The sequence below is a fragment of the Zophobas morio genome, unplaced genomic scaffold (genome assembly GCF_036711695.1).
Source record: "Zophobas morio isolate AGI-343-1 ecotype UQ-CSIRO unplaced genomic scaffold, CSIRO_AGI_Zmor_V1 ptg000178l, whole genome shotgun sequence".
Classification (NCBI taxonomy): Eukaryota; Metazoa; Arthropoda; class Insecta; order Coleoptera; family Tenebrionidae; genus Zophobas; species Zophobas morio.
Genome location: NW_026972282.1, coordinates 80,593 through 107,538, shown reverse-complemented (window position 1 = coordinate 107,538; position 26,946 = coordinate 80,593). Strand labels below are relative to the sequence as shown.

Sequence of the window (26,946 nt, the reverse complement as noted above, 5' to 3'; positions counted from 1 at the left end):
TCAAATATTCTTAATAATGCAAATAAAAAACCAATACAGTTTTAACAATTTTTTTAATAAGATAAAATAATATCTAGTAGATCTAGCAATAATTGAAATATTTTAATATAACAACCTACGTTTTTCAAAATTTTAAAATTAATCAATAGTAGCTCTCTTAAATAACCGATTCTTCTACTAGATAGCATGTTAATTAATTATGATAGATGACCTTATTATATAAAAAAGCCTAAAAAAAATAATTTTACTACTCCAGTTTCTTTATTTAAATATTTCTGGGTTTTTGTCTCATTATTGTCATCTTTTTTATTTAGCGAACTTATTTATTTTTTTATTTATTCGTACTTCTTTAATATTTACATATTTTTAACATAAAAAAGTCTAAATAAATCTAACCAAATATACATAAACGAAGATGAGGAAGTATAAATTTGGTTTTATTACTTAAATAAACTTAATATTTAATGTATGCTTTTCCTTTGTTCAGATAAGTATAGCTACCAGAAAATAACCAATTTCCTAAACGAACTAAACAATCCTATAAAGAACTGGTAAAGAAAGAGGTTGGTGTTTATTTAAACAGAAAAGCTTTTGAATTAATAGTTGGTGGAGATTTACAGTTCCTTTTCTATAGTAATCACAATATCAACGCCCAGGATCCTTTTTTGCAGCCCTTAACATTGGTTTTTCATTCTTGCCTTTTTTGTTTAAGAAGATTTTTACAGGTGCAAGGGGTAATAAAGTTACTTTGATTTTGTAGCTATGTTAAAAATTTATTTTTTTTCAAAAATTCTTTGTAGAATTTAGCGGATGTTTTACAAAATATTAAATCTTTGGAAGTAACTAACATCTTAGGTCTTTATGATTCCTGTCTTGTTAATTTACGATATGTGAGGTTAACTATTTAGATTGGTGAAAAAAACTGCGCAATTAATATCAGAAAATATTGTACAAGCAACCCCTATACATGTGATGGTCGAATAAAAGCAATGGTGAATTAGCGAATTAAAGGTAACTCAGTAAATGATGTCATGTCGTCAAAAAGAAATTGATTAATTATAATTTAAAGTCAGAAATTATTACAAGAAATGTTAGAAAGGGTTGTGTGCAACGTATTCCCAAAAATTAAAGGAATATAGAAATTTTGGCTTATTAATAAGGTATTAGGTTTAACTAATTTCGGGTAGAGGCGTTATGAAGTTTTCGAAGTATGATTGGGTATGAAAGTTAATATATATACTATTTAAAAAATTTTTTAGCTCTGGAATAATAAGTGTATAATAATATTTACTCTTTAAAAAAAAAATATTTTAAGTTATGCTTTCAGATAAAGGATCTAATTTTTCAAGCAGCAATGTATATAAAATTTTTGACAGGGCATAGAAATTATCCATGTTACTATCCAAGGACTAAATTGGTTATTTTTTAAGCCATTAAGAAAGCAAATTTGAAAATACATTAAAATTTGTCGTATGAGATAAAATAATTAGTGAGTTCTCGTTATTTTCTTAATAGAGCCTCAAGTTGTTTAAAGCCACATTTTTTTTGCTCTAAAACCACGTTCGCTTCTTTTATGATAACACTCATATTTTGAATCTTCAATAAATAATATTATTGTTCTGAAGCCTACTCTTTATCTAATAAGACAAAAAAGATTGCTTTTGAGTTCAAATAAAGCTTAGTTGTTTTAGGCCTTATATACTATGAAAATTTATCTGTCAAAGGCAAGGGAGTGTCGAAGTGTTTTATCAATTTTAAAAATTGGTCTTGATAAAAGAGGTAAAAATACTCAAAAGTTAACAACAATCTAGCGTAAGTTATATATTAAAGTTAAAAGTACCTTCCTTTAAACTAACGCAAGTCTGTGGAATAATACACTCCCTCGAACATTTTTGAAAAATTTAAGTTTTATAAAAAACAAAGGAACTTCTAGAAATTATGAGCTTGCTATAAAAATATGATCTGCAAATAATATATAAAAAAAAGTTTTGGTCCGTGTTAATTTTAAAATATATTTTTAAAAAATAGAATGGAGAGTTAAAAGAAATTTTTTTAGCAGGCTCTGAACTCCTGAGGCCTACTGTTTAAAATAAACTGCTTAGACCTTACTAAAACACGGTAACACTCTGTTGTGCCCTTACATCTAGAATTATATTAGCAAAATACTTTTTAGGCTCTATGTAATTCTTCTGATAGGAGTACTTTGCATAACCCAATATACGATATATTTTTTCTCTACTAATTATAAGATTAATGTGAAAATAGTAATAACTAAGTATACAATCTAAAAGTACAAAAACTGGATTTGAATAGGTAATTAAAATTTTAATTAATAGTATAAGTTTAAATAAATTAAATTAAATTATTTAAAATTAAATACAATAATTATAACAATAATTATTACTATAAGAAATTAGTAAAGATTTTAGAATACCAAAAAAAAAGAATTAAATTAGAAAACAATCTAAAAGTACAAAAGCTGGATTTTAAATGTGGACATTCTTGTGTTTATTTATGACGTTAAAGAATTTAAAACAATGGCTGGATAATCATATTAAATATATATACAAAGCAAATACTAATTTTGAATAAAATATTCTTTTTCTTTCATTTTATTTTTGCTCTCTTAATTTTTATCTTATTTTGTTGGTGTTCATGTGTACATTTTTTTATTCTTTTAAATACCCGTCCCTTTATTTTTAACATTTAATGTCTCTCCGATAGGTGATCTGCATCTCCTGTTTGCATCTTTCAGTGCAATGCATTGCACATCCTTAAAAACTTGTCAAGCCCTTAATGCACTTCTTTCCACGATACTTATAAATGATAGTTTCAATGAAAAGACTTGAATGACTTCTCTAGTCGGCTTTAAATAAATTTTAAATTTCACTAACTGTAATTACATGTATAATATGTGATCCCAGGTGGTGAAATTTGTTACTCTCAGTTCAACTTCCCCCATGGGCTCTAATTCTAAAACGCTTTTTTCATTAGGATCCCCACCTAACTTTTACTTCATACTTTTCCCCGCAACAAATTTATAAGTTCTCTAACAAGTTAATTATGTAATTCCTATAAGTTCATCATTCCGGAAAGTATTCGTCGTAGTAAAGCGTTTAAGAGCATTAGTACGCAAAACTCAAACCTTTTTTATAATCGCATACTTTGCTAAGGGCGTCTTGGAAAACTAGACCGTACCCAAACTAACGAAAATTTGCAAACATTAGTTACATTTACTTTAGGCCACAAACTTTTATTAATACTACGATCATAATTAAGTTACTTTCCCAGTTTTCTTTGTTGTTATTACTATTAAGATAAATATTACTACCTTTGCAACAAGTGTGGTTACGTTTGAGCCTCTAATATGCTAATAGCATTAAATTTACCTTTAAAATTCTTTCAATTCACTCTCTGCAATGAACTGCTTTAAGTATCTAAATAAATTTGCTCATCGTTTTAGTATATTTTATAATATGTCATTTCTCTTAAGGGGGTGAGTTTATTCCTTCAACTTATCGGTATCTCTTGTTGTTCCGTAACAACGAAGTCTTTTCTTTACAATTGCTTCTTGCGCTCTTCTTTGTATGAAAATCTGATTCGATTAAAGCGAACATGTAGTAGATAAATTCAATGTTGCGTAGTTCTATAGTGCCCTTTAACTGACGAGTATTATAGGGTGCTGGCCAAGTGCGTAGTTTCATACGCTTTTATTGTGCGCTATTTTCATAGAGCTCCATCTAAATTTTATATAAACTCTAACAGGTTAAATTCTCAGGTCACAATAATCAATTATAAGTTGATAGCTGTTTATGGGGACAAAGTGGTTATGTTCGCAATCATAGAAGTCCGAAAAAAAAAGTTGAGTCGGTGGAAATCGAGCCCACTACACCTTAATGGTTAACAAGATTTTAATAAAATTAAAAAAACAATACATAGTATCAAAAAAATAATAATATCCAATCAACAAAGATTTATGATCAATCTTAGATATCTTAACTTAGTGATATATAAAACTTAAAAAAAAAAAAACGAAGACCCCATCGATTAGCTATTTATCTTACTCTGCCCCCTTTATTTTTTGGTTGTTTTTAATTATATTTTTTTTATAATTTGTTTTTATATATATTATATTTGTTTATATATTTTTATATATTTTTTCTATAGTTTTAATAATGGTCCTTCCCGCTGAGTTACGACACAATTCTCGACTCCTGCATAATGGATTTTCACATTTAACCTAATAAACTTCTCCTTCCTTATATTGACCTTTTTAGTGCGTCAAAATTTTTTTAACTGCTAGCTTTTAGTAGGCTCCAAAAGTCTCTTTAACTCTAAACGCACTTGACCGCCTTCAGCTTTTCGAATATAGTATACTTTAAAAACCATATTTCTTTGTAAGGTTTGTATAACGTTTATATTAGTAACGATTTACCAGCTTACCTATTCAAGAAACCTTTATATAAACTTACAGTGTAAAGTAAAACAAAACAAAGTAAGCTAACAACTCAGTACAGTTTTAAAGCCCAAAAGAATTTTTTTTTAGGCATTGGCATACTACGACTGGTCTTCGTGGGAGGCCTTAAGCCGCTAGAACTGCTCTCCCCTCTACTGTAGGGGTTGTAGCACGAGTACCACCAGCCTATGTCCTTTATAGGGCTATAATAACTGTCCCGAAGGACTGAAAAAAAAAAAATTCTTAGAAGTTTACACTATGTATACTCGAAGGTTATGGTTAGACTTTAATGGTTTCTCTTCCTGAAAAGTCTTTAAGTTAAAGTACCCAGTCTTTCTCGCTGTTGCCATTGTGCTTTTATTCTAAGGGTTTATTAATGCAGTACTATAGATAGGTGGAGGGGTCCAACTATGTATGACGAGACGCCATGTTTGATAGTTATTTTACCATATAGTAATTAGACGGTATAATAGGTTGTAATTAAACTTTCCTTATGTCATCCCCCATATGCATTTCAGGTTCTAAGTTCGTTTTTTGAGGTTTTAGCTTCATGCTACCTTTTTTAAACCTCTAATCCCTTTTGTTTCGATGTCCTGCTCGCCAATCTTTTTTGACTTTTGTCCTTCTATCTTACCTAATAAATTTATTTGACTCTTCTGAAAGTTTTCAGTAGTATATATATATATATATATTATGAAAACTTCCGTCTTCCAATTTTTAACGCCACTTCAGTAACTATGATATGAGATTACCGACCATACTTTAAATCAAAAGCCCCCCAAATAATTTGTTAAAGAAAAACCGGATTGAGATTGTAAAATGTTCATGCTATAAACTTCTTGGTTTTTTTTTTAAAATATATTAGGGCGTATGCCTTCTGGAACGGAAACAGTAGTTCACTGTTATTTAAAGCTATAAAAATATAATTACTCACTTATAATTGCCACAATGGTGTTTCTACTTTCATTTATAACCTCTAAGTACCACGCAAGCCAAACACAAGCAGTTTTTAACCTTTCAACCGGTTCGAACGTTTTATATACGTTTTTTAAACTGAATTTTTTTCATTAAGGTCTATTCATATTATTCAAATATATTTTTGGTGGCTTATACAAAGGCCTACAGCACGGTCACTGCTGCACATAAAAATCGGGTACGCTTATACACGTTAAAGCACACAGTTTATTACGTATACGTACCTTCGTACCAGTTAAAGGATTTCTAGTCCCATAAATAGGTCTCGACTGTTGAGAGAGCGCCTATAGTAGAAATGGTTATATAAAATTATTATTTCTTTTATTAATGATATTCTTTGGTGCTCGATCGGGTGGTAAAAGGAAAACGCCGAATTTACGAGCTCTCAACAGGGTGATAGCGTACACATTAGTTTTAAGCTTGTGTTAAAGCAACCTCATATACATATATTAAAAATAATAACTTTACCTTTAGAGCCCATTGCACTGTCGGCAACAGCGTACACCGGCTCCGATTTCGTAGTTAACCTCAACTGAGTAATCGATTGTTGTGCTGATTGAGTCGAGTGTAGGTGGTGATAGCGTTGCGTGGAAAAACATTACACAGAGATTTAATCTGGAGGGGCCTTGATGTAATACATCGTTGCTAATAAACAACGGCGCGCCCGTTATAAGGCGTAGAAGCTTGTTTTGTCTCACTTGAGGCGAAGAGACTATTGCCGGTGAGTCCTAGGCCCAGGCAATGGACGCCTATGTCATGGTCGTCCGGATGCACAACAATACAAGAGTCGTTTGTTGTGCAGCGAGAGATTGCTTCGGGCACGAGTTTGAACCGCCGCCTTAACATTCGCCGCGATATAGTTTACCTGACCACCACGAGAGCTTATTGTCGATAATGATCCCCAGGTATTTTGCCTTAGAACTTCAAGGTATTACCTTATTTCCAAAGGTTAGCGGCAGTAGTGGTGTAGTGCGCTTCTTTGTAACAAAACGGGCTTTGTTCTATTCCGCATTAATAGTAATTTTCCAACGACGACGCCAGTTGGCAAGAGCCACTAGGTGGTAGTGCTAACGCTGGCGCAATAGGGCAGTTGACTTTGACGAGGAGTAAATCGCTGTGTCATCGGAACATAAGCTAGTCGTATGTATATGTCAAAAGGGTGTGACGCATGTCGCCTACATAGAGTGCAAAAAGTAGAGGTGATAGAAGAAATTCTTGTAGGTCGGCTGTTAGTGCTCTTAGGAGTGAGCGCGTCCACATGTATATTAAGGACGCGGTCCTTAAGGTAAGATTTGATCATGTTAAAAAGAATAGTAGGAAGGGCTATGATGCGCAATTTGTGAGGCCGGCCCTTGTGCCAAACTTGGTCAAACGCTTTTTCGATATCAAGAAAGAAGTCTCCCGTTGCCTTTTTTAAATTAAAGGTACGAGTCGTCCACTCTGCCAAGAGAAGGAGTTGTGAGTCGTAAAGTGCCCTTGTCGAAATCCAACTTGGAACTCTGGCCGGGCGTGGTTAGCTTCAAAAAACGCTTTCAAGCGGCGCAGTATGGCCGCCGCAGCTACTTTGGAAACGACTTACAAGAGGCTGATATACCTGTATTTGCTTAACGTAGATGCTGGTCGTGGTGTGTTTGGGAGCATCACATATTCACCGTCTTTCAGCGCAAGGGGGAGGAGCCGCAACCCAGGGTAGAGTTGATGAGACAGCATAAGCGTTCCACTGCCACCGTTGGTAAACGTTGGTGAGACCGTCGGGGCCAGGTGCCTTTCGTGTCCATAAATCGTTAATAATTTCTACTATTTCGACTATGGTGTTTGACCGGCTCAAACTGTGTTCGCCGATACCAGCAAGGAAGTTTGAGTTCGCTTTGTAAGCATCATTTTCCGCCACAAAATTGCCGTCTCGCAAAGTGGGTAATGGCCTAAGTGTTAGGTATTTGTATTTCCTAATAAACTTCCGGAAAGAGATGCGACTATTATCGCTCCCATTCGATATATTACTTAACTTTGTCTCCCACGGTTATGGTGCGCCAACAGCTTATTCTAATGCGCAGAGTAGTCTATTAAGCGCCTATTAATCGTCGGAGCGTCGTGACATCGTGACCACTCGAATAAGGCGTAGCCGCTCGCAGATAAGGGCGTTTAATTCATCAGGCAAACAGTGAAGGTGGGGCTCAACTTCATATGTTGACGTGGCGCTTGTGATAGGACATGGTCTAAGCCCCCTCGAATTCAGCACCATCAATGTCAAGCAAAGCGGGCTTTCTGAGTAAGAAGGAAGATGCTGAAAAGGCTCTCGGAGAATTGAGCCCAGTAAGTAAAAGTTCTGATTTATGTCCTCAGTAACTCCTTTTCGTCGCCTAAATCAATCAAAACTAGCAGAGGGCCCGATGAGATAAGGGCTTCCATTGCCTTAGAAATATGAACATTATTCAAAAGGGCAATATATGATTCGTGTGGTATACCTGTCTCCGCCGTGTATTTTGGGTACTGTGTTCCTAAGACGCGGAGTCCGCGCTCGGCAGTGTAAGATTCGAGGATTCGACCGTTTGGGTATCGACACGACTTTTTCAAGGGGGATGCTTGCAGTTAAGGTCCGCATTTTGATTTACTTCTTTTACTCCCCCGAGGATATAAAATACACTTCCTCTTCGGGACTGTAACTGGGATCGCTGCTCCTACTCTCCCAGAACAAGCACTTAGTTTTTGTGAATGAGCAAAAGTCGACTGGATTCGGTCATGCTGCAGAATGTATGAATTTTGATAACTGGAAAGAATTGGTGAACGAATGTTATAAATAAGGATGTCTGGAGATGAGATTACGAAGAATTATTACAAGCCTTCATTCCAGAGCCAAAAATGAGTTTTGATTAGAGTCAATTTAGTCGATTTTATTATCAACGTGTCCTCTTGTGTAGGAGCGCCTTTACAGGATGACACCCAAGGTGAACGCATAGCCTATATTTGGGGCTGATATAATATATTGTCACGCGCCCTGTATAAAAATGTCTTCCTCATAAAGGCATACTTCTAAAACCTGCCCTATAAACATGCGGGGATGGACGAGGAATTGTAAACAATATTTTTCAAAATTGTTTCAATGTTTTGCATTTTTTCATTTTATATAAAATAACTTTTTAATAAAGTGATGGATTACTTTAAAATTTATTTACAATAAACTTCTGTTCTAGCTACATTTTAATAACACTTGATCTTGAATTGGTTTAATATTCTAGTAGGTATGAGCTTGTAAAGTTGGGAGATTATAAATAAAAATTTGCACGTAGAAAAAGTTTAATTAAGTAAATGAGGTTTTAGTAATTAGTATAGCCCCCTTTTCCCAGGATCACTGCTTCTATCCTCTTTAACATTCTTGCAATCAGACTGTATCGTTGATCCGGTATTACATATTTCCCCTTATCCTAGTTAGCAGGGGCTGATTTGTACGCTCCCAATTTCCTCTTCAAGATCCCCCCCAAGCATGCTCACTGGGATTGAGATCAGGGGATTCCAGTCTAGCACTGGGAACGATATTTAAGTAAAAATTATTCTTAATACAAAATTTATTTTGATATATAATTAAAAAGAATAATTATGTATTTATACTTATATTATTATGAGGTAATTAGACAATAAATCTTTATAACAATAAGAAAAGAAGTTAAAATTTTTTTAAAATTTTATAATATAATAATAAATAATACTTTATGATGATATTTGTTAAAAAAAGATATTAAAGTTAAATAATTATTTATACTAATCTGTTTTTTATATTTGATAAAAAAAATTTGATATGACTATTAATAAGTTATTATAAATAAATAAGAAATAATAAAAATAAAAGTTTAATAAAATTTTATTATAAAAAAACCATAAAAATAACCTTAATTACTAATAATAATAAATTTTAACTTAAAAAAATATGTATATAATAAAAAGCAAAAGTTTACATAATGTAAATTTTATATTTTATATAAAAAAATACAAAAATTTTTGTATTTAAATAATTGATAATAAAATAAATGATTTTTTTATAATAATAAGTAAAAAGCTAAATTATTATTATTATTTTTATTATAAACAATAAAGAAAATATTATAATAATAATTAAATGAAGTAAATAATATTAATTATTATTAACAAAAAAAATTATTTCAATAAAAAATAAATAAGGACACATATAGTAAAAATATACATAAAAAGTATGGTAATAAAAATATTATTAACAATATAAAAAAATTACAAAGATAGTAATAAATGGAAGATATAATAAAAATAAGTAAAGAGCTTAATAATTAATAATATTACTAATAACTTAAAAATTTTATAATAATAATAAAAAAATAATAATAATGTTTTCATATAATAGTAAAAAGTAAAAAGTTTAACAATAAATAATAATATTATTATTAACATTAATAATAATAATAAATAAAAAAGTTAAGATATAACAATAATAAGCAAAAAGCTTAATACAATATCAATATTAATAACAACAAGAAAATATTATCAATAATATACATAATAACAAATAAATAAATAAGTTTACATGTAATAATGAAAAGTAAAAAGTTTAATAAATAATAATATTATTAACAACAACAAATAAAAAATTTATATATACTCCAACTGAACCATATGGAAAAACCTCACTCTATTCCAGTTAGAAATGGACCAATATTCGTACTTTTTACAAACAAATTTTAGTCGCTTGTAATCATCTGTCAGAGAGGGTTTAACTTTTTTTTTTTCGCATGAAAACCGGCGGAATGCGATGCTCTCGATACGGTCGATTTGGAAACTGGTCTATCCAATGTTGTTTCAATGAATTTATAAAGCTTTCACTGCAGATTCATTTGTACCCATGTCATTTGTTGTACAAGTAGAGCTTCATCCCGGTTATTAAGCTCAAATCTGGGATAGCGGGGCCTTAATCTCACCACATTCACGAGCGATTTCAGTATAAGACTTGCCTTGATCTAAAAGACATTTTACATCATTTTCTTTATTGACTTAAAGTTTATGCATCATTAATTAGATTCTTAAATTAGCTATCCTTAACAGTCTAACTCCTTAACCCCCCCCTATAATGGAGTGATCATGAGATTTCGTATGAGGATTAAAACATTTTAACTTGAAAATGGGATGTCACGTGCGAAATCGTTCCACGATAAAGACTGTTAAGAAAGCAAATTCCTCTTTTACTAACTACATTAAATAAATCTTAATCTAAAGATATAATTTTCACGAAATAACTTGAAACACAGAAACAATTTAGAACGATAGTGTATTACGAATAAGTTATAAAACCTAGAAGCTATATGTCAAAGTTAAAAGGGGTAAATGAGAACAGAAAAATTCCCAATGGAAGTTTTCCACCAAGTTTACAAGTATAAATTATATTTTGTGAGTAAGAGGAAAACAGAGTTTGATTAAAAGTCAAAGCTACTGAATAAATTATAAATCATAACTCTTACTCAACTAAAAATTATAACTCAAAAACGGATAAAAAACATATGTATATGGTTCGAGAGTAAAAGACCTGCACGAGTCTACAGCTAAACGGCGAAAGCCTAGAGGCTGTCAAATCTTTACTTTAGAAAATACATTTACTGACGAGAAACCTACTTTTTGAAAGTTATTGAAAATGTTTGCTTATAAAGTCCTACAAGTTTTGAGACCTTCAAAATTAGGCAAGAAACAAACAGACACATATTCAGAACCTCGTAAGGATATGTCAGAGGAAGAATGGAAAGCATCTGGAAAAGGCAAACATCTGAAATGCCAATTGAATGTTAGCTCAAAACCACACCTGGAACTATTCGGTAAAAAGTAATAGTAGACTAAAATCTATAATTTCTAAGGGCTTCACTAATCGAAAATTACGACTATCTAGAATGTAGATCTCCGGTAATCTCTATAGAAACATGAATATAAGGTTAATTGATGTTCACGCATTACATTATCACCTAAATTGTTTACAATTTAATGTTAAGAATGTCTACTTTCATGCAGCTATGGACTATAATATGTGATAAGAGTCCCCGAGGTTTTAAGTAATTTATCTTCACCACCTTAAGGTACTAAAGCTTGTTCAAACCTAAAGAAGCATTTTGCCTTGTTCCAAACATAAATAAACATTTAAAGGGGTCAAATTTTACTGCGTTAAAACTGAAATTATGCGTCTTTGTTATAAATGAAAATGTTTGTACTGACACAAAGATGTAGCCAGAAAATTAATAATGAAACCAAAACTCATTAAGATAAGTTCCAAGAAGCATGTTTATTGGCACGAACTTTATTTACATTATAAACGAACTACTTATTCCATGAACGGTTTATATAATAATTCTTCCTGAATAACTAGGCATATACATTCCAAAATGGTTAAATAGTAATTACATTATGTAAATTTAGCAGTAATAGAAGCAGTAGAGTTGAAAGCTCTTTTTAACAAGCTATTTGGAAGTCTACGATTACCTAGCAAGACCAAAATCGAAAAAGCAATAAATAAATTTTCTCAATACTTCAAAGGTTACGATAAGAAGCACTAGGAAGCCGAGACAGTTGTTTAATATATATTTAAATGGTACGTGGAAGCTGCTAAAATTACGCCTTTGAAGTTCGAGTCCTCTCTGACGCTAGCTATAGTTGTGAAAATAGACAGAAGCTTTGAAACAAAAAAACAAGTTAACGAATATTCCATATATGATAGTTTATTAAAAAAAGTGTTTGCTTCATAAATAGCAGAAGCTGGATATGTTACTTGAAGTAATGTAAAATATCTTAAATGGATAGCTAATCTTTAACTGAACTTAATACTCCCGGTTATCCTATCCAAAAAGGTTCATGATGATAATCACCCACCGACAACATAGCGAACAAACGCAATGAAAGGATGCTGTCATGACACTAAGATGTCAACTATTACTATGCAAGGGTTAAAATCGTTGACGGGCTTGTATGTACCATATATTGTAATACTAAGGGGATGATAGCTAACTTTTGCTAAGCCATTTCAGTATCTTAATTATTAACAAAATACTCTAGGTTATACGAAGTACGCCCTAAAAAGGGTTAAGGATGTGTGTTAAAATAACCACCGATCATGGGGCCTCGTTAAGTCCAATTAAACTAAATTCTCTTATATTAGTACATTAACAAACGCAACCTGATTAATTATTAATATTTAATGTATAAACTTTAGGCTTATTAAAAAATTCAAGGTGTTAGGATTTCCTTGTTGCCTTTTAATTGTTCACCTTGTACAATAGTCAGTAAAGGTAACCCCTGAACAGAGAAGCTATGAAACTGTTATGCCTTAAAAAAAACCGTAGGTAGCTTAGTCTTAAATTCTTATAGTACACAATGTATTATATCTTTTTAGCTGTGCAATTCATGACGACTCGGTTTAACCGCCTCTTTGTTATAAAAGGTAATTGTGTTCCCGAATATCATGTTGCACTAATAATATTGGGCTGTGGTTAAAATAAAAAAAATTGTCTATAGCTTTGCCCTAAACAAATAACTATATATCAGAGTAAAAACATTTAAAATTGTCGATTATGGTTGTTATACTATATATCTTTATCGTTACATTGATCAATAATCTTTTATCATTTACGTAATAGGGGACACCACGGCCTAAAACCAGCGTTTATCTCTGTGGAATTTATTGCGGTATTTAAGAGTTGCATACCTATTTGTATATTCGTCTTGTGAGACCAGAGTATTAAAATTTCACGTACTTTGATTTTAAATATTTGTGTAAAAGTTTGCTATAATCGCAGGGCGTTCCTTACAAGTATTGTTTTCCACGCCTAAAATGACTTCTAATTTTTGCAGGTGGAAAGTTGGCTAAAGCTTAGCGCTTATAATTTAAGAAAACAAGAACTAATTAGAAGCACAAGGCAATAAAATCAAGAAGCATTGACAAGTCATTTCATATCCAATAATTGGCTGGATATATAAGCCTTATAAAATATATTTTTTTCTCTTTTCCTTTCAAAAATTGCAATTATAATAGAGATTTGTGTTTGTCTCCTAATGCTGTTTACACGTAAAATTGTTTTATTTTAATGACTAGCGTTATCTTTTTGGTGGTATGATTATATTACCATGTTACAAAAGGAGCAGAAATATTTAATTTTTGAAGTAGAATATTTAAAATAGTATTTTGGGAGTTCATGAGCTCGCAGATCTATTAAATACTTGTATTTTGCACCTATTTTATATTAGTTTCTTACTACAGTGCCCAACATTAGTGGTTCAGGTTATGTTTATAGTTCGACTAACATTTAACTAACACTTAACAGTCGGGACATTCGAGACAAACGGAGTTAACTACCTGGTCGCCTATGGCAAAGTTTCCTTTGCTTTGCGCCAAGCTCTCGTCGCTTAGCGCTAGGCAGTTGTATGTAAGTTTAGTTCGCCAATCTTTTACTCGCCGGCAATAGCTTCCTCGGGTTAATAGAGAAAAATGATGCTCTACATTAAGCAGATAAAAAAGAGTCTCAGACAAACAAGAAAAACAATTCCTAATAGCCGTCCGTCCTTTTTAAGCATAGTGTTACATAAAAAGAACATCACTATAATCATATAAATTTGGGTCCAATTTACTATTTTACAGTTCTTTAATAAGTTTTTTTAAAATGTTTACCAAAATACCTTTGTAGGTTTATCTTATGAAAAAATACTTTATGCCACAACTCATATTTTTAGCACTTATTTTTAGTTTAAATAAATTAGTTTTAAAAATGTTTTGTCAACGCGTTACAAACTTCAAAGTTATGTCAAATAAAAATACAATAAATATTTTTGCATTAAAAGCAGCACTGCATTAATGAATAAAGAAATAAAATTATTATATTGTAGGTTATATATAAAATAATGGGATGTCGGCATACACAACTAACTGTGCGAGCACTTTAACTCCTTTTATGTAAAGTTTTTTATTAGACGTTCAACCTCTTCTTAACCTAAATTTAAATTGTTTGATCTTTGTACTGTAAAAAAAGTAATATAATAAAGTTTAAAAACAACAACAAAAAAATTACAGTTAACAAAGCAATGTAATTTAAAGTATTGTAGTTTATAAATACTCTAATAATTTATTAACAGCTTTTAAGTGTCTGAGCAGCACCATCTATTTGGTGTGAGTGCATACAAAGGATAAAGTTTCTCAATATTTCTCTACCGTACCTTTATATACTGGTGGTTGTTATTCTTTCAAACCTGATTTATTGCTGTTAATAAATTTGGTTAGTAAAAATTTTAAAAGTTAATTGAATAAGCGTCTTCCAAATATACTTGTTGAATTTACGTCTGTTAAAATATGTGCAAAGTATAATAGACGTTGTATAAGCTTATTATACCATCTCCCAATTTATGTTTAAACAAAAACTTCTGGTTAAGTTAGGAAAAGCTAACATATCACTAATTTTATAGGTAACCGGATGCTTAGCACGAACAACAGATCCAAATTTTAAGAATTATTAAACAAGGCTTATGAGAATGACGTTAACACCTCTATTAGAATAAAAAAAGGAAAACTCTCCCTTCTTCTCGCCGATCTTGTTAATAAATTCATTTATAACCTACATAATTGAAGTCTTAAGTGCGTATAAATAAAATTTATGCAATAATATTAGATATAACAAAGTCCTTGTACAACTAAAAGATTTATTTTATCCGAAAAATAGTATTTTTATAAATACATTTTAAATAAGAACATAAAATTAACTTTCTCTTTACCACTTTTTGTATAAATTAGTTATATTATCTCTAATAAACCGCTGACAAGTAAGCCTTCAGGTCAAAAAATTATTTTTGGCTTTCTGTTATTTGTTTAATGCAATGGCAAGCAACAGTCGCTAATTATTTATTTATAAAAGGCGTTTTCTGGAGCTCGATCGAGTTAGCAATACTAATACTTTAGCTTTTAAACACGTTTTTAGTCGTCCAAGCGTACAAAAAAAGTAAAGTTATTACCATAGAATGTGTCCTTCGCGTGCGATTTAAACTGAACGTAGCTTTCAACCATAATACTAAGAGCGCTTCGCGCGGACGCGGAATTGTAAGCCGTTTTACAACCTGTATATTAGTTCTTCCGCTAAAAGGTAGTTAGCGTGCCCAACTTTCCTTTTTGTAAAGGGCGACGGCATCATCTTAAAAGAACTCCAGAAAATTAGTTGCCTCAGTCTAGATAAAAATTGGCACAAGGTGAGCTTTAGCTTTGGAGGGTTGGGGGGGGGGGAAACGACGAAAACTGAGCAGCCAGATGATCTACAAAAAGTTTCGCTTTGTCATCGCTTTCGACTACGGTGTCGCCGTAGCGAAGTAGTGGCCGAAACAAATGTCCGCGATATCTAACTCGCTTGACAAATATACGGAAGGAGGCGCGGCCCATGACTACTCTGATGATCCGATGACACTCGCATATTAAGGCCTTTAGTCCCACAAAAAGGCGTTTAGGGCACTTCGCAACTTCACATATCGCCGATGCATTGCGATGAGCTTCTGTCATCAATCGCTTAAATTAGACAACAGAAGTTTAGTTTAGTGGGCGTTTCGAGTGATGCCGGGAATGGTAGAAGCGCCTTCTCGAGCAATTAAGTGAACTCGTTACAAATTATTATGAGTGGGTGAATGTCTTTATTGCTTACTTATCGTCGCACAGTTCGAGCGGGAGAGGCAAATGACCCGACGACAATCCCTCAGCGCCTCAGAAGCAGTTAAAAGGCATATAATTATTAACACGGCGAAATCCAGCGCGCCCTTGTGCCCGATTTCCTCTCCGTATGTACTGGCGACTGTAATCTTAGGACTCCCAACCGCGTTCCTCAGGTCACAGTCTCAAGGAATGTAACCGTTGCGGTTTGCGATCCGGCTTTCCACGCAGGGTGTTCCCATTTAAAATCCTCGTATAGATTGGCGGAAAGTCATGGACTAAAAGAGCGTTAAGATCAAACAGTGTAAGTGGTTGACTGTGTGGTTTTTAGATTGCGATTACAATCTGAGGAAAATTCAGTAAAAGAATAATACTTAAAAAAAAGGTCGGTTTATTACTTAATTAATACTCTATATCCTAAAATTTCGGATACTGCCGACCAATGAACTTCGAGATCTCAGTCAATGAGCCTCCTCTATTTGTAATTATTTTAACTAAAGTTTTTGGGTTTGTCAGTTAAAACACAATCTTCTCACGTAGTGTCTAACTATAGCGCCTAAAAAGGTAACGAAGAAAAACAAGAATTATATATCAACAGTTTTATGGCGTAGCTCGCCAGATATACAAACAAACACTCACTGAAATTAACTATCGCACAAAAGCCTAACCTTCGCGCAAGCTTCAACGCACGCAAGAATAAGGATTCCTGTGGGTCCTTCACAGAAACCATTTATATACCCTAAAATTGAGGACATGTTAAGGTTAATTACGAACATTTTAGTATATATACTAACATACAAGTTTTACAAAAATTAATTTTTCTCATTTACTAACCTAGCTTTCTGTGGCCGTTCTATATTTGGCAATTTTTAATTTCTTATTTAGTTTTAGTTTGTGCCATGTGGCGGCTTAAATTTTTATTTTATCTCAGTTCGACAACTCCCACAATGGGAGAACAAAAAAAAGGTTGTTTTATTATAGGCAATCACAGATATCGATTCTTTCGCGTTGCATTAACTCCTGCAACTAGTGTTTTTCCTTACACCCGACCTCCGCATTTCATAAGAGGAATCGGATGTGCTCAGGCGTTTCATTAGAAACAGTTTTTTTGTTTTTGTCAAACTTAAAATTTTTTTTTTTTCAAACTTTTAAATATTTTATTATAACAGTAGTTTATAACTTTTGTAATGTAGTATTTTTTTAAATAACTAACTTTAATAGAAAGCTTTTATTCATAATATTTTTCAAAGGTTTATGTTACCCCCAAAAAAAATAATTTTATAAAAAATTATTATAAAAATTTTTTTAATAAAAATAACCTGAGGATGCTTTTTCTTCTTCTCTGCGAAGACGTTTGGCTGCCAAAAAATTCTAAGCCTTTCACGGTTTTGATCATGGTCGAGAGATTCGTCGTCAAAATAGCTAACATTTGGCGTGAAAGTCAGTTGAGACGTAGGTCATTCGCGGGGGGGAGGGAATTGCTGCGAAGCACCACATGTAGTTGGGGTAATAGTAGCATCCCAAGTGTGAATCGGTTGTCGTGGGCGCGTAGACTGGTCGGCTTTTAAAGCCTCCACGGGTAACAGTTAGAGCCCCGGTAGTTGGCGGTATAAGCTTCACTGCAATTCGCACATCTTGTAGGCGAGTCTCGTGTTTTGGTACACCTCGCGGTCAAATGATTTTCCACAATTGACGCATTGAGGTGTCGCAGCGCAAAAGCTTGCAGCGTGGACATAGTTCTGGCAGCAGTGGTAGTGGCCAACGCGATTTGCTTTTTCAAAATCTTTGACTTTAATTTAAAGTTGAAAAATCGTCTTCAGTTTTAATAACTTTTGTCTTTTGGTTCCAGGTAAGTGCACCAGCACTAATGATAACGTACGTTTCCTTTCACCATTAACAGTGGCCTCCGTGTGCATTGTCCACTCGGAGGGATGTGATGCCTTTCACGTGCAGGTCCGCCTCGATAGTGACAACGTCGAGTTCATAATAAATTCTATGGATGAAAAATTGGGAGTGTTGTCTCCAAGTAGTTCACAGGTTAAATGTACTAATTCCTGATTGCGCATGTACGTTGTGATAGCGCATTATTTTCTAGCCTTTGTCGAAAAAATTTAAATTTTAATACGGGTATCTCAACTTCGGGATCTTGACACCACTGGTTTACAAAAGATGTACAAAAATGGGCCACTTCTGTTTTTCGCAAAAGGTAATGAATGGAGTTTACTTTTTCCGGGATCGCAGGGAGGTTCCGCAGTAGCTGGTTGTTTCGTTATAGTAGGTACAGTGTCAGAAGTGCCACCCATGCCATGTGTAAAGCTCTTGAGGGATTCTGGATGGTCTAAAATTATTTTTATACTAGTTATACTTGTTATGGTTTTTTACTGTCACCCTTGCTGCTAAAAGTTATATTATTAATGACGCTGTTATGAGAACCATTAGTTATAAGATTGATAATACTAATACTATTGTTTACTATTACTATTACTATTACTATTAATATTATTCACCATGAAAAGACATTCTTTTATAACCTTTAGAGTCTCGCTATCTTTTAGTAGCACTGCAAAAGCATTTGGTTGATTTAGAAGTTGCAAGACCGAAAATACTTTGTTATTGTTAATTATACTATCAAAGGGCACCTTTCGCATTTTAGATTTATTTTGGTTCTGAGTGGTTTCAGTAATTTCAAGAAGTTTGTCTTCATAGAATACAACTTTTCTCTGACTTCTTCAGTTTTAGCCGTAAGGAGCCATGGTCTGGTCTTGAAAATGAATTCCGCAGCTTCCTTTTTTACTTAACTGCGGTGGTAAAATCATACTTAAAGGATAGAATCTTTACTGCTAGAGAAAGTTCGCCGGAGTCCGCTATTAGACAATTAATGGTGGGTGTCCCACAAAGCTCATTACTCTCTATCCCTTTACTTTTCTTCTATCTACATGTCCGTTATGCCACTATCGTCAAAAATAAACTTAGCCCAGTACCAGGATGAACAAGGGCTCTATATTAAAGTTTAATACCGCCTAGCTGGTATTTAAAAACATATTAATTCTATATTAAATTTTTTTATAATATATGTTACTCTCTTTTGTTTACGTTGGGAGTTTTATGGTTATAACAAGAAGGAGTTTATGCACTAGCCCCTTGATCTCTCACTAAACCAAACTGTCATTTCCTAGGGTTTAGGCTTGACGACAGACTAACCCAGACTCCGCATTTTTCTTTCGTCGTTTCTAAAACCAGACAAACTCTAGCCGTTTTATATCCCTTACTATGCAGGAAAAGCAGATTGTATTAAAAAAACAAGCTTTTGTTATACAAATCGGCAATTGTCCGCTGATGGTCAATGCCTCTATTGCCTGGGCCTATACCTTAAACAAACATATTTATCGACTATTAATTCTACAAAATCGATTTCTAGGAATGGTGGTGAAGCCCTTTGGTTAGAGCATTGTTAGATTTCACACTACGCCTCACCTTAAGGGGACAGGAAATTATTTATTAAACAATCGAGTGCTAACTTGCGCAACAGCCAACTACATAGAGTGTAACCTAACGTAATTAAGAAAAATTTCATGGTCCTAGCCAACTAGAGCCAGTTGTAACTTTAATATACTAATTAGGTAGGCTCTTAGTTATGACACTCGTTGCTTACACCAAGTGCTCGTGGCAAAACAGTTCTTAGATCTATAAGGGGGGAATATGGCCAAGATCACAGTTTATTTATTAACAAATTATATATAGACTTTTTTTTAATAAGGTAGCGGTATTTAAATTTAACTATACCTTTATAATAATATTGTTAATATTTTGCTATTACGTATTTATTGATATATACTAATTAACTATGATAAAGCGACCAGTTCTTCTCGTTGATGGCGCAACGTTGTTTCCGCACCCTTAATATATAGAGGGAAAGTAGATTGAGTAGCAATCAAGCTTGTAGTAAGTCAGTGTTACAAATATCAATAACCAGAAGGGATTCTCTCAGCTCTTCAGAGGAGAAGGAACTTATAACTAATATTGAAGTAAATATATTTTTTTAGAAATTAAAGGAAAAGCACTATGGAAATAAGTAAAACGTTTATCGTAAATTCTAAATAAGAAGTCGAGGTGCGCAGGCCACATTTACAACGTATGTCACGGCCGCTATGCATTAAATAAACTACTTCCATTCCCCGTTAGGGGAGGGCTGACGAGGGCTCCCTCCTTGTAGGTATGCTTCCTGCAAAGGCTATATTAGTTCCCCGTCGGAAAGCAAATATAATGTAGTTTAGTCACGGAAGAGAAAAGTATAAGCTCTGTATAATAAAACCAAGGAGAACTTTTTGTAACCTCTCACACATACAGCTTTTAATGGCTAAGCTTGCATCAGATTTTCTCGTCCTCGACTATCAAAGCCTCCGTCCATGGGACACCGTTTTGTACATCGTTCAAGGCAGTATCGTTAAATTTCGGGGCACTGCTATAGTAAACGCCGCTGACTCTTGTCTTCTTTTATAATTATATAGGATTTAATAGATCCTCTTAGTATATATTTACTTAGACTGTCTTGGAGGCGGTGGTGTAGATGGGGCAATTAGTAGAGCGGGCGGTGAGATCCTAAGGAGAGCGAGGGAAGCTTTAGTACTTATTATTTTATAAATACATTTGTGTTCTAGATAAGGTAATGTGTCATTATAAAATTCAAGTGTCTGGCTAGGAGTATGTAACAATTTTCTCTATCTTATTTTTATGCAATTAAAGCCTGTAGACCCGGAAGGTTACCGTTGTCCTGTCGGAAATGCTAAAGTAACAGTAGCTGGTGCTCTTCCCTGCAAATATGTTATTCATGCCGTCGGTCCTTGGTTTTTAATTTGTATCATAACTATTCTTGAATATAAATATATTTTTTATAGTTTTCCTTCCAACCCACCCTATGATGAGTATGATCGTCTTCTCTCTTCGGCGTACATTCAGTCCTTGTTGCGAGCTAAAGAAAATGCTGTAGAGGTATTAGTCATTCTAAAGCCTGTTAGCTTTATACCTTCGAATAGGTTTCAGTCCATTGCCTTCTCTTTAATTTCTGCTGGTGTCTTTCGGGGTACTCGGGAACTCAAAAGTGTTATCACGATTGCTTTGAAAACCATCGCCGATAATATTTATGAAGGTGAGTTTTAGCCTTTGACTTTGATGGGAAATTTATTTGCTTATTCTTGAAAGGGCTCAAAGAGATCTACGTTGTCGCGTATTCGGACACGGACGCTAAAGTTCTTGTTTCAGTGTTTTCTCACTTATTTAAAAGCCCTTAACAACTATTTTGTTTTGCTTGGTTTTATTTAATAATACTACTTAACAATGTCGTATAAGTCTTAAGGGTGCGCGTGTCCACTATGCACTTACTCCTGCAGTATCTGAATGGTGCCCAAAAGGCTAGCAGTTTCTAAGATTTTGCTAAAACTTACTTTAGTCTTTTCATTAGAACAAGGTAAAAGCCTTCAAATAATCATTAATCAATAAAAGATAATTTATTTATTATATATTGAGGTGTAATAAAAACTGTTAGCATAAAATAAATAAATGATAGAAATTATGCGGTGGGGGGTAAGGGACAGCGACGGGACGATAGAGAGCTACATTCCCCCTCTATCCCTTTTTTTTCCTCCCTGCCTCATTTTTCTCTCGATAGAGCTTGATTTCTATACCTATATTTACAACAGAAGTTGTGTATCACCTGCCGTCCTTTATAAAAGTGATGTTACTTTTACAAAACCTAAAGTTACCGAACCTTTTTAAATTCGTGAGCCTTTAATTTTTATTTTTAATGTTATTTATTTAAACAAAGTGGCTGTATTAGCGATATAAATTCCATATATAAAAGTTGAAATAAGTTTTTTTAAGATTTGTTAACTTTTTTATCTTTAAATTTATATCTCGCTTAAAAACTTTACGGGGTTTTTTAGCAATATGAGTTGAACACTTGAAACCACGAATGAAATTTTTATTCTGTAAACTTGAAAGTTTTTGTAAAAGTGGATATCGAACATAAATTGTAAGAGACGTCGCTATTAAATAAAGGGAATATTCACTTCTTAGCTAAATATCTTTTCAGCCTTATAGTCGGTTTGTAGGGTTTGTGCTCTCTCCAAGCTTGCTAACAACAAAAGGTAGTCAGGCAGTCTACTTTATAAGTATAGATATTAAGTTATTTTAAAATTTTAATCCTTTAAAAGTCAAAGAAAGTTGCGTAGAGTTCACCTTGCTTGTAAATAATTTTAAATTAAAAATTTTGATAGTTTTATAAACAAATAAAAATTGGTCAATATCCAAATTATGAAAATTTCACAGAAATCTCAAGGTGATCGATATGTAGTTTAGGATAACTCATACATAACCGATAACAGAAGCTTAGTAGTTTCAGGATTTAAACATGTTTCTTGAAGGCGAATTTTATGACTATAAACTTGATTTTGAGCCCGACCGGAACTTTCAATCCTTAACTGCTTACTTTCAGCATCTATGAAAGGGATTAGTTCTACGGTATTGAGACACATATTAAGTATTTGGGATTCATAAACTCTTAAAATAGAAAGAGTGGAGATTTCCCGAGATAGATTTTGTAAAATTTTTGCAGCTCTCCACTGAGCCGTCAAAGTCGGCCGCCTTGGCCTCTTAGTTGAAATATTTTGGCTACTGCTGACACTATGAGGGCCATTGTTTGACCCTTCATAACTATTTATTTCGATATTATTACCATCTTTACAGTTAATATTATTGTTTAAAATATGATTTCTGCGTACATTACAATTATTGTGAATAGTATTATAAAGATTAGTAGTATGACTATTTTTGATGTCATTAATATTATTCTCTGCGGTATAGGTGTTCCTGTGATTAATAAACTTATCACACTCAATACTAGCATTTGCATACTCGGAAGCCCCAGTAGGCCTGCAGCTTTCTAAAAATCCTAAAAGAGTGCTTACGAGTCTACGATTAAAGATCCTAGCATTAAGAGGGGGGTCAGCGGAGAGGTCGGTAAGTAAGATCATTGCAAGTTCACACTCTTCGCTGCCTTGATGCTGACCTATTAAAAAGCATAGCACATCGAGTATAGCGCCTAAATAGTCCTCGCCAGCTAGTGAGAGCACGATGGGGGTATTTCCCTCAACCACCAAAAGTTTGATTAAAATTTCTAAAGAAAGTCTCGACAGATATAATATATCTTCGTCTTCTGAAAGGTCTTCATCAAGGCAATAACAGCCAGTCCAGCTGGTCTTGAATGCTAAAAATACTAAAAATAGTTGGCGAAGGAGTAACGCTTGAACAGTTGAAGAAAGCATGGAAAGTTCTATGTGGCCGGCTAGATTAGCAAGAGTAACAAGCGCGTTCACCCGAGAGAGATACTTCTAGAAATTAGAGTAATTTCGTTCATAAGTTAACGCGAATATTATCTGCATCAAGTATAAACCTTAGAACACAAGTCGGCATAGATCGACACAAGAACGCGCTCATTCTTGGCCAAGATGGGACTGTTATCGGGAACAAAAGAAAAATTTAAGAGTAACGTTGAAACGCAGAGAATTTTCATCATGATTTGATTCTCCTTAACCCGAACGTTACCAAAAGCTTCTTCCAAATTCTCACCGACTGCTGACTCACCACAGAAGTTATCCTCACAAAAAGTCGACTTTTCTAAGCCAGTTTGTATATATCCGTAACTGTTGACAGGCAGGAGTGGCGCCACTCGATGAAGGCTGCTACAAGTAAACCCTAAAGCCTGTAACTGTTTGTACTTTACGTTCAAGAGGGAGTCCAGCAAACAGTGCATAGGCATATCCTTCAAAAAAAGCGGAATCTTGTGGGAAATTATAAGTAAAACATCTAGGGCCCAGTTGATCTCAGAAAGTAGACCTAAAAGCGAGTAACAAATTTTAACTAACAGAGGATTGCTAAAAAAAAGCGTACCAGACTTAAGACTCAAAACGATTCTTTCCCAACAGAAAGGATCTTTTTCAAGATAAGAGCTTAATATAACCAAGTTACTGCGCATATTAAAAAATAGTACCTAAACCTTTAACTGTAGATCTAGGGAAACTAATCAGGCGGAGACCCAAGTTTTGATTGGAGTCAGGTTGATCTTGAAGGTTAAAGGTAACATAGTGAGCGCGAATTTCTTCTAGGCATAAAAAAACACGATTAATATCTTTCTATTATAGTAAATCATTATAATAAAAACCTGGCTCACTGGAAAAGTCAAAGGATGCTGTATTTAGCTCTAGAGGAGCACTCTGGTGGTTTTCAGAGCCTACCTCATATACACTTCCAGGATGAGCCTTTGAAGAAATTTCTTGAATTTTTATCGATGGTTGAAATTGCCTTTCAGTGCAGGTAGACTGTTTTTTAGAACTACTCTCCCGCACCTGTCGAATATTAAGTGGTGTACAGTTCGTTAAGGTTGCCTGGCCATCTGGGGCAGGTTGTGGAAACTGAACGAGTGGAGCGTCACTTCCTATAACAGGTAAATTATTTATTTTATTTTCATATGGTGTGCCAATCTCCCTATCCCACTTGCACGCATCCTGAGTTTCGAACTTATTATTATAAGAATGAGACCCAGGTTTTGATTGCCGGTAGGAAGCTTTATTATCGTTGAATAAAAATTCTGCATTCTCTTCATTCACTGGCAAAGGGCAAGAAGAATCATTACAATTATAGTAACCGTTGTTAAGGCTCGATAATTTAACCAAATTTTTAAATTCGAGTATAGGAGTATTACTATTAATTTCGTTTTTGCTATAGTCTAACAAAGTTTGATTACTATAATTATTAACCGGTATATCACAAAAGCTTGTGCTCTTTGGTGAATCCTGGCGATCTTTAATAGGTGTATGTGAAGATTTTAAGCTGTCATTTAGACTTCTTTTAATTCTGTTGGATACGCGACGCCTTTTTGGTCTCCAGTGACCCACGGAATATCCCATCTTATCTGAGCTTGTCCATTCATGGTCAGTAGGTATTTTTGAAGCTGGCTGACCATTTTCAGTTGAGTGAGTAGTGCTCCTAAGGCCCAGTCGCGTACGAGATGGGAGTTTATTTAAAGAGACAGCATCTGCGACTGGATAGGTGCCTTCAGAAAGGTTCCGGCAATTAACAACCTCAACAAGATTTAGACTTTCCTCTTTCGAGTGTCCTGTATCTTCAACAATTGGTAAACTTTTACTTAACTCGTCGAAAGTTTGATGAAGCAGTTCAGGAGGGGCAGGGGTCTTTTTATCCAACGATAAGGGATGCTGAGGAGGTCCAGTGTGAGATTTTTGAGAAAAGTTAAGGTATTGAGTGCTTTGCACAGGGAGCTCCTGGGGCTGTAAACAAGGGAGTAAAAGCGATGATACGGATGAAGAAGTCGGGAAAGAGGGCATGGGATTGCCCTTCTGATATGGCTCTGAAAGTGGCAGTGAGGCGGAATTATGATAAGAAAGTTCCTGTGAAAAATTTAGGCGAGAAAAGGGATCCAACGGAGATGGTTGTCTTGGCTGGTAGCCAGGAACGACATGATCAAGGTGCCCGGAAAGTGAGTTGAGCCCTGGGGAATGACTGACTTGACTACTCGACCGTTGCGCTAAATTAGAGAGGAGAGACACATCGCCCACGACATCTTGCGACGCGCCTAAGAGCATATCAGATTGAGTAGAGGAAAGCGGTTGGTGTGTAAGAGCACTTTTCTCAAACTTATCTATATGGAGTCGTTGGTTCACTGATGTTCTAGAAAGATTATAATAATTACCTTCGAAAACTCCTTGCAATAAATTTTCTTTCCTCAACGACTCTGCTTGCGCCGGCCCAATATTATAACTAAAAAGGGGTTGCTGTTGAGGTAGGGAAACTGAGTGCTGCGGCAGAAAGTTGTATTGAGGCTGCTGAAAAGAGGGCGATGGATAAGTGCGAGCCCTAGCTTGTGAGGTTAACTCTGAAGGAGCAGGCGTAGGTTGCCTTAAACCAGCAGCCTGTAGCTGAGAAGGAATTAGATTTTGAGAAAAGTCCGTAAAGCGAGAGTGTAAGAAGTTGGTAGCCGGAAGTTGCAATAGATTTGAGGGCGGACAGGAGACAGGCATAAGGGGCGTGGAGGGCGAGGGAGAAAAGGAAAGAGGAGATAAATGAGATGGGAAGGTGACAGACTGATAACCGGCGAATGGGCGGGAGGTTTGAGAAGGAGAAGGAAACTGTTCAGTCGAGCACTTTAGGTTCTTTACAGGAGATGGCAGCTGTAAATACATAGAATTCTGGGAGTGCAGATCGAGCTGGCCAAAATGGTTGCGCCGAGGCTGCTGTTTAGGAAGCGGAAACATTTGTTGTTGTTGACTATGTTGCATATTAAAAGCTAAGCTGTTATTACTGGATGACTGAGAAGATCCAAACAACAAAGGATCTATTGAAGAAATATTGCCTGCTTGACTACTATAATCCGTTAAAGAAAGGGTATCATCCCGCAATAAAGAGTCTAAATTAAGTGGTTGACCATTTAAAATAGAAGACGAAGTAAAGGAATTTGGATTAGATGGTTCGAAGTTAGGGTGCCTATAGAGTTGTGAATTCATATCAGAAACTGAACTGTCCATAAAGCTTAAAGGCAAATCTAAAAGAGGATAAAAAATGTTATATAAAAACTTAAGTAAATAATTGTTCATAATTTATAGTAATAAAGACTTTCAAAACCTTTTCCAGTTGAAATGTGTGAAAAACAAGAAGGTGATTCGCCTTGTTGGCGTTCCTTCAGTCTGCTATTCTTATAACCCAAAACCGAAGGTAACAAAAGATCATTGTGCCTGCAGAAGACACAGTATGTAAGTTACAAAACCTAGTTATTATT

The 26,946-nt window shown here is 34.3% G+C and overlaps 2 protein-coding genes across 3 annotated transcripts; one reads left to right on the top strand and one right to left on the bottom strand.

The window, feature by feature from the left end:
• Positions 1-20,343: 20,343 nt before the first annotated feature.
• On the top strand, positions 20,344-21,417 carry LOC135145730 (macro domain-containing protein TTE0995-like). Of its 2 annotated transcripts, XM_064077876.1 has the most exons (7): positions 20,344-20,389; positions 20,448-20,586; positions 20,644-20,723; positions 20,844-20,944; positions 20,996-21,089; positions 21,141-21,246; positions 21,300-21,417. In XM_064077876.1, exons 2-7 carry the CDS (start codon positions 20,454-20,456, stop codon positions 21,386-21,388), a joined length of 603 nt encoding a protein of 200 aa, XP_063933946.1. In that variant the 5' UTR covers positions 20,344-20,389; positions 20,448-20,453; the 3' UTR covers positions 21,389-21,417. The 2 variants fall into 2 exon arrangements, with proteins under 2 accessions (XP_063933946.1, XP_063933945.1); XM_064077875.1 differs by lacking the exon at positions 20,344-20,389 and having other exon boundaries at positions 20,391-20,586.
• A 1,031-nt stretch (positions 21,418-22,448) lies between these two features.
• Positions 22,449-26,449, bottom strand: LOC135145722 (uncharacterized). The gene is made up of 5 exons (XM_064077859.1): positions 24,316-26,449; positions 24,145-24,255; positions 24,045-24,086; positions 23,548-23,990; positions 22,449-23,485 (listed from the first exon to the last, which is right to left on the bottom strand). Exons 1-5 carry the CDS (start codon positions 26,447-26,449, stop codon positions 22,451-22,453), a joined length of 3,765 nt encoding a protein of 1,254 aa, XP_063933929.1. The 3' UTR covers positions 22,449-22,450.
• Positions 26,450-26,946: the final 497 nt, after the last annotated feature.

Coding starts and splice junctions, on each gene's coding strand:
- LOC135145730 (XM_064077876.1), top strand. CDS start 20,454: ATGGCTAAGCTTGCATCAGATTTTCTCGTCCTCGACTATCAAAGCCTC. Junction 20,724..20,843: donor GGAGAGCGAGGGAAGCTTTA/GTACTTATTATT, acceptor ATGCAATTAAAG/CCTGTAGACCCGGAAGGTTA. Junction 21,247..21,299: donor CGCCGATAATATTTATGAAG/GTGAGTTTTAGC, acceptor TATTCTTGAAAG/GGCTCAAAGAGATCTACGTT.
- LOC135145722 (XM_064077859.1), bottom strand. CDS start 26,449: ATGCAACATAGTCAACAACAACAAATGTTTCCGCTTCCTAAACAGCAG. Junction 24,256..24,315: donor TGACTTTTCCAGTGAGCCAG/GTTTTTATTATA, acceptor TTTTATGCCTAG/AAGAAATTCGCGCTCACTAT. Junction 23,486..23,547: donor ATGCCGACTTGTGTTCTAAG/GTTTATACTTGA, acceptor TCTAATTTCTAG/AAGTATCTCTCTCGGGTGAA.